This window comes from Mustela lutreola, chromosome 4 (assembly GCF_030435805.1).
Source record: "Mustela lutreola isolate mMusLut2 chromosome 4, mMusLut2.pri, whole genome shotgun sequence".
Taxonomy (NCBI): domain Eukaryota; kingdom Metazoa; phylum Chordata; class Mammalia; order Carnivora; family Mustelidae; genus Mustela; species Mustela lutreola.
In genome coordinates, this window is record NC_081293.1 from 192,174,185 (window position 1) to 192,186,869 (window position 12,685).

At 39.2% G+C, this 12,685-nt stretch overlaps 1 protein-coding gene across 2 annotated transcripts in view; it reads right to left on the bottom strand.

Annotated features, from left to right (window-relative positions):
* The window catches only part of TPK1 (thiamin pyrophosphokinase 1), a 351,662-nt gene that overhangs the window by 127,817 nt on the left and 211,160 nt on the right, over positions 1-12,685 (bottom strand). For both annotated transcript variants that reach the window (XM_059172147.1, XM_059172146.1), the window contains exon 7: positions 7,516-7,662. In XM_059172147.1, the coding sequence (XP_059028130.1) occupies positions 7,516-7,662 (147 nt within the window). The remainder of the gene's footprint in view (positions 1-7,515; positions 7,663-12,685) is intronic.

A 12,685-nucleotide genomic window follows, 5' to 3' on the forward strand; every position in this document is an offset into this window, starting at 1 on the left:
AAGTCAGCTCTGTAACACCATTCCCCTGCATCAGATACCGGAATCCTGACTAGGAATCACTGAACAAGGTTTAGGATAATGTAAAAGGCATGCCTTATTAACTCTTGGACATCTCATTTCTTGGTCATAAATCCTATTAACTTGTATTACCAACTGCCATAAAACTTGCAGATAAAAGATAATTTATGCTCAGTGTACAGAAGCTAATGTTTCTGCACTCCTGAGAAGCACAGGACCAGAAAATGAGAAAGTACGTATGAGAAATCTGGAACCATCCACACTCTGCATGGCTAGCATGATAAACATGGCTGGGAGCACCTAAATGTCTTCATAAGGAATATAGCCTAACTAGTAATTGATATCAGTAGTGTTTCATGTCGAAAATGTCTCTCACTGGTTTCATAAAACCTCCTGCTCATAAAAGGTTATAAAGTCTTATTAAGAAGACATTTTGGAAAGTAAAAGAGAAATGCTTGCTTTTAAGGGAGGAGCTATTATGCATTCTATTTTTAATTTTCTATTTGAAAGACCGTTCAATCTGCCATTTTTAAAGTAAATGCTACCTGCTTTCGCTCATAATGGCAGTTTGACCCACAGTAAGTGAAATACGCCAAAACACAACGTAAAGGACATTATATATTCAAAATAAACCAGCTAAAAAATTCCAAACATTTTTCCATATGTATATAGACCTGGAACTACACTATCTCCCCCTTGTTTTAAAATTCAATTTGTAATAACCAAAATAAGTCACAGAGAGGGGACTGAAGAGAGAACGCGGATGAAAGACTAAGGTTTGGAACGACCTCTGTAACACTAAGGGAGTGGCTTCTGGATGCACAGGTCAGCCGGCAGTGACCAGATCAGCCTGATCGACAGAACTCTCGTGAATGAAGGACGCTTACTTATTTACATAACAGTCTCAAGAGAGACTCACATGTAGATTATTACTGAAATGCTAAGATTATTTGAGGGTTTAGGTGGCTCTTTAAAAAAAGATCCAAAAAAGCACATTTTAGTCGCATGGTCTAAGGCTATCATTGCCACTTAATAGACACAGGCGACATCTCTTAGCAAAGCACAGCACCAAGACATTTTTATTAGTCCTACCAACAGGTCCCATAACATGTCTCATCCTTGCTATTATCTTCAATTTCAGAACCAATTCCAGAAACACTGTTCTCAAAAATAATACTCAAAATAATTAACATTTACACTGATTTTCACCACTTTTGAAGTATTTTAGCAAAGCTCAAAGGTAATCTCATTCAATTTTCTTAAATGATAAAAATTCTTGAGGTATGTAGATTTTTTTATACTTGAGGGAAATTCAGAGTCATTTTTAATTTAGGTGAACAATGAGGTGGGATATACCCTTACAGTGTACCCCAAATTCATCTTATTTTAAAATATTGTGGAGAATAATTACATGCACACACACACACACACGCAACTCTAAACACATACCAACTGCCCACTCAGTAAAACACTGTTCATGGATAAATACCAGCCTATGAACTATAACTTGTTTTAAGAGTTTGATATTTGCTATCCAAAATCTATAAAGAACTTACTAAATTCAACACCCAAAGAACAAATAATCCAATCAAGAAATAAGCAGAAGACATGAACAGACATTTCTGCAAAGATGACATCGAGATGGCCAACAGACACTTAAAAAGTTCTCCATTACTCGGCATCAGGGAAATACAAATCAAAACCACAGTGAGATACCACCTCACACCAGTCAGAGAGGCTAAAATTAGTAAGTCAGGAAACGACAGATGTTGGCGAGGATGTGAAGAAAAGGGAATCCTCCTACAGTGTTGGTGGGAATGCAAGCTGGTGCAGCCACTCTGGAAAACAGTATGCAAGTTCCTCAAAAAGTTGAAAATAGAGCTACCCTACAACCCAGCAATCACACTACTGGGTATTTACTCTAAAGATACAAATGTAGTGATCCGAAGGGGCATGTGATTATAGCAGCAATGCCCACAATAGCCAAACTACGGAAAGAGCCTAGATGCCCATCAACAGATGAATGGATAAAGATGATGTGGTATTACACACACACACACACACACACACACACACACACGATGGAATTCTATGTGGCCATCAAAAAGAACCCGAAATCTTGCCATTTGCAATGACGTGGATGGAACTAGAGGGTTATGCTGAGCGAAATAAGTCAATCAGAGAAAGACAATTATCATATGATCTCTCTGATATGAGGAATTTGAGAGACAGGGTAGGTGACCATAGCAGGTAGAGAGGGAAAAAATGAAACAAGATGGGACCAGGGAGGGAGACAAACCATAAGAGACTCTTAATCTCATGAAACAAACTGAGGGTTGCTGGGGGTTGGTGGGACGGATAGGGTGGTGGAGTGATGGACATTGCGGGGGATACATGCTATGGTGCGTGCTGTGAATTGTGTAAGCCTGATGACGCACAGACCTGTACCCACGGGACAAATAATACTTTATATGTTAATTAAAAAAAAAAAAAAAGAGTTTGATATTTGCATGTTAGGCCACTAACCCCAAGAAAGAGGAAAGTAGTGTAGTGGAAAGTATAGAGTCAAAACACTTTGCTGTGTGACTGACATATCTGTCCTGCTTTCCTCACAGAACTGTTATGAAGTTAAAATGAGATGCTTCTTGTAAAAGTTCCAAAATTATCTTCCTTTCTGAGAACAGCTATTTATTGACTTTCAATTAAAAAATACATTTCAAAAGTTTCAAACCATTCTTTATTCAGCACTGAAGCATACCAGATTGGTTTTCTTGGGCCCTGGTTCCACAATATTTGAAAATGGTTTCAATTTAAAGTTATGAGACTTCTTCTGTCCATTGTGATTGTGATTGTGATCAGTCCTATTAATTACGAATGGTAACTTTAGACACCCTTTTTGAATATATCCCCAAAACATACACACTGCCTAATACAGATGTATGCTCTAGCACATGGATAACATCACACATAGTTCTATGAAAACACACATGGCAAAGTCAGTTCAGTTCAATGATCTGAGTTCCACTTCTAGAATGCAAAATGGTTCTATGCACTAATTTTAGTATAGCTTTCAATTAATTTTTAGTCTAATCACAGTTCATAAGTATATAATTAAAACTGCTTAAAAATATGGCAACTATATAAGATTGGTTCATATCCTAAATCCTCAAACATACTCATTTTGACTTTTGCATTTATACCATTAATTGTCTTAGTGTTCTCTTACTAAAAGCAGTTGAAAAGCTGGGACCTTGTATGTATCTCTCGGGAGATTTTTTTTCTTCCTTAAGATTTTACTTATTTTAGAGAGAGAAAGAGAGTTGCGGGGGGAGGGGGGAGGGGGGGAGAGAGGGAGAGAGAGGAAGAGCACAATCTGAGAAGATTTCTCTAGAACTAGTGCCAAAGAGGAGCAAAGCCGGCACCGTTAGTCCCACAGGTGGAAGTCTATGCTAAATACTGTCACTCCTCTACATGACAGAGGGTATGACTGCATAGGAAGTTTTTATCCCACACTATTTAATAATTACTTTCTTAGGTAATTTCCCAGTTATTTCTTTTCTTTTCTTTTAAGATTTTGTTTATTTATTTGACAGACAGAGATCACAAGTAGGCAGAGGGGCCGGCAGGGGGCGGGGGGGGGGGGAGCAGGCTCCCTGCTGAGCAGAGAGCCCCATGTGGGGCTCAATCCCAGGACCCTGAGAACATGACCTGAGCCGAAGGCAGAGGCTTTTTAACCCACTGAGCCACCCAGGTGCCCCCCAAGTTATTTCAATGAGACAAAAGCACAATATCACACAAAGACCCTAGGAGGCATTGTTTTGGAGAATGTAGACTATGATACAAAACTTTGTTGGGAGAACTAAGGATTCTGTTTTAACAATTAATTAAAGTTTAATATATCTTATAAATAAGGAAAAAAGTATTCTCCTAGAACTTATGTAGGTCATGATTCCAGACTTTCTTCCCAAACTTCAGTTTCTGGCAGTTTGAGAGAGACAACGTTCTGTGTTCACACAGTAGTTCCTCTTCCTGGGCCACAGCCTTATTTACCTAGACTGCCTTGCAGTGGCCTGGGGAGTGTCACTGTGTCCTCCACCAAAGGTGACAGAGGACAGAGCTGGCCTGGCCTTTAAAAACATGCAGTGCCACTTTCTAGCTATCTTTTTCACAGATGCCACAATTTCTTTCCGTTGGCTTAGATACAAAATGGAGGATGCCGCCCAAACCAGACCAGATATTCTACTCTGATATCCACTCAGATATTCCACAGATAATCTCATGTAAGCCTCTGAGATCGCGGGTTAATTAATCCTGTAACGTAGGCAGGGTAACACCATACTTACAGAAACAGTATGACAAATTAGTACTCTGACCAGCTTAATAAAAAGTGCTAGAAAATAATTAAAAGAAATCTTTTAAAAGGCATCAAACATCTGTTGTTTTCTTTTTTTTAAGGGTACTCAGAAGCCAAAAACTAAGGTTGGACTCAAAAAGAAAACCAAATCTAACTTTCATCTTTGAAATATTTGGTGTTTACCAAAGCAGATGAACTTGAGCTTTGGTTTCCAAGACATCGAAGTAAGGAAGGTCATCAGGAGACAAGGCCAAAGGCCTGCCCAGGGTGGGAGTGCAAAAGGAGACTGCACCATATAAAGCAGAGACTTCCAGTGGGAGATGAGTACAAATAACCTCCCGCCGGACCACTAGGAAAACTGCCGACCGAGCCCTGGCACTCTGCAGCTGTCAGAAAGTCTCCACAGATGTCCTAAGTTGTTAATGCCTACAAATAACTGGGCTGGGAGTCTGCTCTAAATTCTCCCTGGACTCAATTTTAACTCACACTTCAAATAATTCCCACAAGTGAAGCTCCCAGGAATATAAGGTTGTGGCCAAAAATCATCACACACAGAAGGAATCGAGGTTACAAAATATAAAAGTGAAAGTGAATATAAAAGACAGTGGATTTATAAAGGCCACAGGTTTTAGAATTATTCTAGACCATAAAGTATGACAATTATGTTTTAAAGAAAGGTCTTGAGGGGTGTCTGGGTGGCTCAGTGGGTTTAAGCCTCTGCCTTCGGCTCAGGTCATGATAGCAGGGTCCTGGGATGGAGCTCCGCATCGGGCTCTCTGCTCAGCGGGAAGCCTGCTTCCTCCTCTCTCTCTCTGCCTGCCTCTCTGCCTACTTGTGATCTCTGTCTGTCAAATAAATAAATAAATAAATTTTAAGAAAGGGTCTTAAAAAAGTGAGTACAGGACTAGCATATAAGAAAGCAGAATCATGGCAGGAATTTAAAGTTCTGCAGATTTAAATTTAAAGTTTGCTTTTAGCAGCAAACAGACCCGGCTAAAGCAGAAGAGTGGCATGGAGCACAGGTGATGACCTTCAGAATGCAGCCCAGGGAGGTTAAAGCACAGACGACATGAAAGAGAAGTTTGCAGATACACATGATACAACTGCAGGATCTTAACTACAATTAATTGGAGTTGCCAAAGAAGGTGGAAGAATAGTGCCAAGACAGTCTTTGAAAAACTAATGGCTGGGTTTTCAACAAACGACAGACAGCAACCTGTCGTTGGAGGAAATCCCCGGAATCCCAAGCTGAATGCATCTTAGGAAGTCCACCATGGTCCACGTTACCATGATGGTACAGAACACCAAATGCAATGACCAATTCTTAAGGACAAAAGTCATTTTTCAGATGTGGCTTTTTCTATCAGTTAATTTTCCATTTTTTACATTTTAAGAATTATTGTACTGCAGCTTCAACTACCTGGTTATCTGTTCACTAGAATATCTACCTACAGCCAAGTTACAGGTGACTACTTTAGCAATCATACCATCAATTCAATATAATGAAGCTCAATGATTTATCATGGTAGAAAGTTTCACGCTTCAGAAATTGTTAGAAGATTACTAGGTATTTAACAAATACATAATGAGAAATCTAAGAAGCATATCTGCTCATGTCATATGACTAAGTGAAATATTTTAATGACTTCTCATTCCCTACAGCAAAAACGTCCACACTCTACTGTACAAACTCAAGACTCTTCATGAGCTAAGTAGTTTTCTAGTTGCATCTTCTAGTATTTTCCATACCGCAGATCCTACGACATGCCCTGTGCCTCTCTCTTTCTTTCATGGCTCCTTCTGCCTTGCATGGCTTCCTCACCATCTCCCACAGCAAACATCCACTCATTCTAGAAGATCCTGTTCCAATGTAGCCTCAAGAGAATGAAAACCAGGCATTCTGTCTCTTTAATTGGCTGCCACATCCCTGGGTAAGTAAGTGCCTGGCATATAGCAGGATAAATATCTGTTGAATTAACTGAGTGAATAAAATGTGAATGCCTGAGTGGGCTTTCCTTACTACACTTAGGACCAAATCATACAGTCTTTCATCTCGTTTATGTACCAATTTTTTAATGGTGCTTTATGTTTATATTTTTACATATGACTTCTTCACCGGACATGTGTTAGCAAAAATCATGTTACTAGTTTTCTTAGCCCTCAACTGCCTAGCAGTGCAATGAATAGCAGGCGCTCTCTGTTTGTTGACTAAATAAATGGACAGTATGGAGTTTGAAAACTGAATTCTTCAGCTCTCTTTTCACATCTCATAGGAAGTGTTCCAGAAAGCTAGGCAATGCAAAGAGCAAGGAAAAAAAAAAATGCAAAGCTGGCTGAACAACAGGGAGCATGCATTATAACCACTATATTAACCGAACAACAATTTTTAGGTAATGACATGCTACAGATGGTAGGGAGCAGATGGGGTAGAAGCAATGCTGGAAGTAGTACATTACAATGAGAGGCAAAAAAGAAGAACAACTGTCCACTATCTGCTAAAAATATTACCAGATGATTATTTTTCTAAATGAACTCACTGATCAACCTTATAAAACTTACTTAATAAGAATTCTGTTCTAAGCACTATGTTGATAGAAAATCTCCTTGATATTCATCATGGGAAGTGAATGACATGATCATTAGAAATTATTCTGAGGCAGTGAAATTAATAAGCAGGCAACCTATGAAGAGTAAAAGCTAAAGATTTTCTTTTTAGTGCTTAACAAAATCAAATCCAGTTTCCAATTATAACGACAACACTGAAAATATATGAGAATCCCATTTGAAATATTTGCCAAGCTTTGTGTTTCCTCTGCTGAGATTTTTCTCAAGTGGCATTCACATTCAGCTGCTCAAAATGCAAAAGTGTTAAATTTAATTCATAGTCAATTTAATTAAAAGTTACAAGATTTTTTTTTTCTGGGCATAATAAAATGAAAACTTTGAGGCTTCTCCTGTACATTTTTGCTGTTCCATGCTCTAAGGCAGTAGAACAGGGTAAACACAAGTAGGCCAACATGATCAACTTCACTCATGTGTCAACTTCAAAGACACACAGTAGGCTCGTGTTTTCTCCAAGTCTACTTGATTGTTAAAAGTTCTGTGGAAGCAAAGTGCTGACATTATATTTACTCTTCACTTACTGGTTGAAGCAGGTAGATGAGAGATTCCTCTTGGATTATTATAATTGGCACAGGAGTGATGCAAGTAGCTTGGAAGAGGGTGCTCACAGATGCCATAATCTGGTCAAAACGCCCACCAAGACCTCCCAAGGTCACGATTACATCTACCTAAGCAAGACAAAGCAAAACTGAAAGTCACACATTTAAAGTATTGTCAATAATTAAACAGCATCTAACAATGAAAAAGAGCTTCTAATACTGTATTTTCTGTGATAAGCCACAGAGAAATGGTAGATATCATTTCTTTTGTTCTGATGAAGGAATGAAGTTACTTGTTTAAAGTTGCATAATTGGTGAAAAGCAGTCACAATTCGAGACCATCTCTTTCAAGTATAAATTTTGTTTTTCCCGTCTGCCTGTTGACCTGGAAAACTAGTCAACGCTTCCTTTACAAGTCTGTTTATGTGTTCCTTCCATTTGGAATCTTCCCTGACTTCGCAGCTGGTGCCTCTCCCATCCACCCCACAGCATACCCATGGGCTCTTCTTATAAATACAAAGGTTCATCGCCCCACTAGAATTCAAGTATCTTGAGAACCTACACCATCTTTTTATTGAGCCAAGCAATATTGCCTAAACTTTCGGGGCTTCATTTTTATGTTCATGTGCAAAAATTGGATAATATTTGCCAACAGATAAGTTTGTTGTGGGATTTAAATGAGGTACTCAAAGGAGTTCAGTACAAAGCATTTAGAACATGTTCGTGACATAGTGATTCTTAAAAAATTATTAGCTATTACTCTTTTGCCATTTGCAATGATGTGGATGGAACTAGAGGGGATTAGGCTAAGCAAAGTCAGTCAGAGAAAGATACCATATGATTTCACTCATATGTGGAATTTAAGAAACAAAACAGATGAACATAGGGGAAGTGAAGGAAAAATAAATTAAGATAAAAACAGAGAGGGGAGCAGACCATAAGAGACTCTAAACAACAGAGGACAAACTGAAGGTTCCAGATATTTTTATGCCAATACAGCTTTATGTTATTTCCCCTTTTTAAAACAGATGAGGATTGCTAGAGGGGAGACGGGTGCTGGGATGGGGCAACTGGGCGGTGAGCGTTAAGGAGGGCAGAGGATGTGGTGAGTACTAGGTGTTACATGCAACTGATCAGTCATTAAATTCTGCCCCTGAAACGAACAGTAAAGTATATGTTAACTAAATAGAATTTAAATAAAAATTTAAAAAATAATAAAAACATTAGTTCTTATTCTATCACCGTATTATTTTTGGTATTATTACAGTTATATGTTTTTAACATTTTTGTTATTATTACCTATAGTTGGATATGTTGTTTTTCCACCACTTAACACTTTCAAGATAGCATTTCCTATAACTAAAGTATAATTTATTTAAATGTTCCTCTGTTGCTGAAAATGTATTTCCAGGATTTTAATATATAATATTACTTTGCTGCTTTCCTTCTATATAAGACAAAGGGTAAAGATGGGTTGTGGGGAAGTAAAAGAGAACGGAGGAACCTTCTCCTGAATAAAGCAGCCCACAGTGGGCTTGAGAAGAGAACACAAGGCACTGCCTCCTCCCATGACCCTACACACCTTCTTCTCTACTCATCCTAGTCTCATAATGTATCAACAGAGTCAAAGTGGATATAGTCATTATGGAAGAGGAAGGACTGAAGCATTTAAAGTAGTACAAGAAAACCTTAAAAATAATAAGAATGGACTATAATAATAATCATTCCATCTGGAATAAAAAAGAAATTGCTTAAAAGTAGGGAGTATGTGGTTGTTAGGTTTTTAAAATAGTTCATGAAAAAAAGCTTTCAGAATGTAAGGAGAATGGGGTTTTTACTTTGGATAAGATACTTCATGTCAAAGCTAGAGTATCTTAAGACCCATACACAATACTGGTTTTGGAGATCTTTCAAGAACTCAAAACATTAGACTCCGCGTCCAAGAAGAGCATGCAACCTTTTACTTTGAATACATAGACAGAAACAGGGACATCTGTTAATCTTCAGAGCAAGAGGGTAACTTGTAAGCAATTAGTCTTAGGCCTGCTGAGGAGACTGCTTCTGTTTGGGGGAAAGAGCTTCTAATCTTAACTAAGAGGAATTATTAGTAAGGCCACTCCAGACCAGTGGGGAATGGGCCCAGAAATTATATACCACCTCAGAAAAATTGAAGAGAATTTGCTTTAAACTGAAGAAAAAAAACTCAAAGAAGTTATGTATGAAATATAGCAAAACTGCTAAGGCTCTAGTAAAAAGCAAATGGCATATTCTTATGCACATAATCCTAAATTCACATCAGAAGCAAGGTCTAGTGAGAGTTTATTCACTATGCAGATTCTGGAATCCCTTTTTTAGGTTCTCAATTTTTCATTACTATACTCTAAGCCTTGAGGGATCCCATAACCTTTGAGAATGAAATTTAATCCCCCTCTTCTGCACTGGGGTATCATGATGCATAAGCAGTATCTGTAGATCAGTGATTGAATTTTTCAGAATAGAGAAGCCGCAAGATTACTTCTCATCACGACTCATTCTCCCTACAGGAAGTATTTAGCAAGACTGATTAAAAACATTAGAGGATCAATGGGGGCTGCAGGCAGGGCGGCGGGGAGGGTCAGCTTGGGAGGGTTCTGCAGCTCTCTGGCGCTAGCTCTAAGTAGGACATCTGGATATTCACAGAGAGAGACAAGAGACAGACACCACCCCTGCACATTTACGTAGGGTTTACAAGGCTAGATTTACGTGTTTAGGACTACAATGCCACTGGGACAGCGTTCAATCTGAAACAGACCATTTGTAGACTGCCAGGGTGACTCTTCTGTGTGGATCCAAAGCCTTGTGCATTCATTTCTATTATCACCCCGTGTTTTTTGTATTTTTAAAACTTTGTATTTCCCGAGGCTTCAACATCTTCAGACAGGCTGTGAGCACCTGGCCCAGGAAAACAGGTTCACAGGTGGTAAGTCTGGTCCCTGCCACAAGTTTTCGCTTCTTGCCCTCCCGACTATGACCTAGTGACATTCAAACAGACCAATGAAGTCCTAGCAAGCCTCTGATTGTCTACCCACCCCGACCCCCAGTAAAGCACTTCCCATGGGGCCTTGCTCTAGCTTACAGCCCCCCACCCCCCACCGTTTGAGCCTGCTTGCTGGGTGTTCCCCCCATGCAGCCCTCAGCCTGGCACACCAGGCCTGCCTTTCTAGGACCTCTCAGTATATCAAGGCCTTAAATTTCAGATGTCTGTGTCTGCAGCAGACAAAATTCCCAATTTAAGTAACATAATTACTCTTTACAATACACCCAGGCACACTTAGTTAAAACTTTTGATATACTTTAGTATCTCTCCTTCTAGAAGAGGCCCATGTATCGCAGAGGCTAGCCCCACAGTTCGCAACAGAGCAGACAACAATATTTCCTGAGCTTCCATTAAGCATATAAAAACTCAGGAAAATTTGAATAAATAACCAGAGAGGCAAGAAGCTATCTGTTAGGCTGAGTTAACACCATCTCATTCCTACAAAAGAACACTTCCCTACTTAGCAAAGGTTCAAACAGTCTGTGGCTTTTGAAAAGAGTAACTTATTTCCTATGTTACTTCTGGTAATATTTATTGATCATTACCTTGTGTTAGGTGCTATTCTAAACAATGATATATCAGTAAAGAAGACGGAAACCTTTGCCTTCATGGCACCGACATTCAAATGGAGGATAAGACACAACTGATAGACATATAAATAAGCCTATTAGTTGGGAGGGGAAATGCTGTTAAGTGCTAAAATTGGGAGAATAACAGAGCAGGAGAGGAGAGGGAATGAGCTTCCACTTTCAGGAGCTAGAGCAGACTAGGCTGCACAAAGACCCAGAAGAGATGAGGGCCTTGGCCATGTTTACGGTACAGGGGCAGGATTCTTCAGATAGCAGGTTATGTTAAGGCCCTGAAGCACTGACAGGCATTTTCAAAGAGTATCAGGAAGCAATCTGCTAAAATTAAATGAGAAATTAGTAGAAGATATCAGAGAAAAATGTAAGTATTAGATTCGTAGAGACTTGTTAAGCCACTGTAAAGTCTCTTTCATTGGCATTAAGTGGGGAGCCATTCTGAGCAGAGGAAGACATGATCCATGTATTTTCAATATCAGTATGTTCCAGAATTTCTCCACTTCTCAATAACCACAACCTCATGACAACCATGGCTCAAGCCACCAAAATCACCAGGGGGTAGAAGCCACCATTATATCACACCTGAAGCGCCACATAACACAGGTCCAGTAAGTATTTTTTTGAATAGGGGCGCCTGGGTGGCTCAGTGGGTTGAAGCCTCTGCCTTCCGCTCAGGTCATGATCCCAGCGTCCTGGGATCGAGTCCTGCATCGGGCTCTGCTCAGCGGGGAGCCTGCCTCCCTTCCTCTCTCTCTGCCTGCCTCTCTGCCTAATTGTGATCTCTGTGTGTCCAAAAAAAAAAAAAAAAAATCTTAAAAAAAAAAACCAACCAAACAAAGGAACTATATATAAAACCCCTAGAAGAAAACGTAGGGGAAAAGACCCTTGACATTGGTCTTATCAATCCTTTTTTAGAAATGCCACTAAAAGCACAGGGAACAAAAGCAAATATTAAAAAGTAGGACTGGACTGCATCAAACTAAAAAGCTTCTACACAGCAAAATAAACAATCAACAAGAGGAAAAGGCAGTTTTTCTTATAGAAGAAAATATTTGCAAATCATCTATCTGAAAAATTAATATCCAAAATGTATAAGGGACTCATATAATTCAAAAGCAAAAACCCATCAACCTGATTTAAAAAAGGGCAGAGGAGCTTACTAGGCACTCTGTAAAGATGCACAAACGGCCAACAGGTATATGAAAAGATGCCAAACATCACTAATCATCAGAGAAATGTAAACTAGTTCTATATTCAAAAATCAAGATCAGAATGAAATCAGGATCTTGAAGGGGGTATCTGCAGTTCCAAGTTCAGTGCAACATTATTCACAACAGCCAAGATCAAGAAACAACTAAGTATCTCTCAGTAGATGAATGAAGATCACACACACACACACACACACACGAAACGGAGTGTTATCAGCCATAAGAAAAAAGGAAAACCTACAGTAAGCACTACACAGATGGACCATGAAAGCATTATGCTAAAT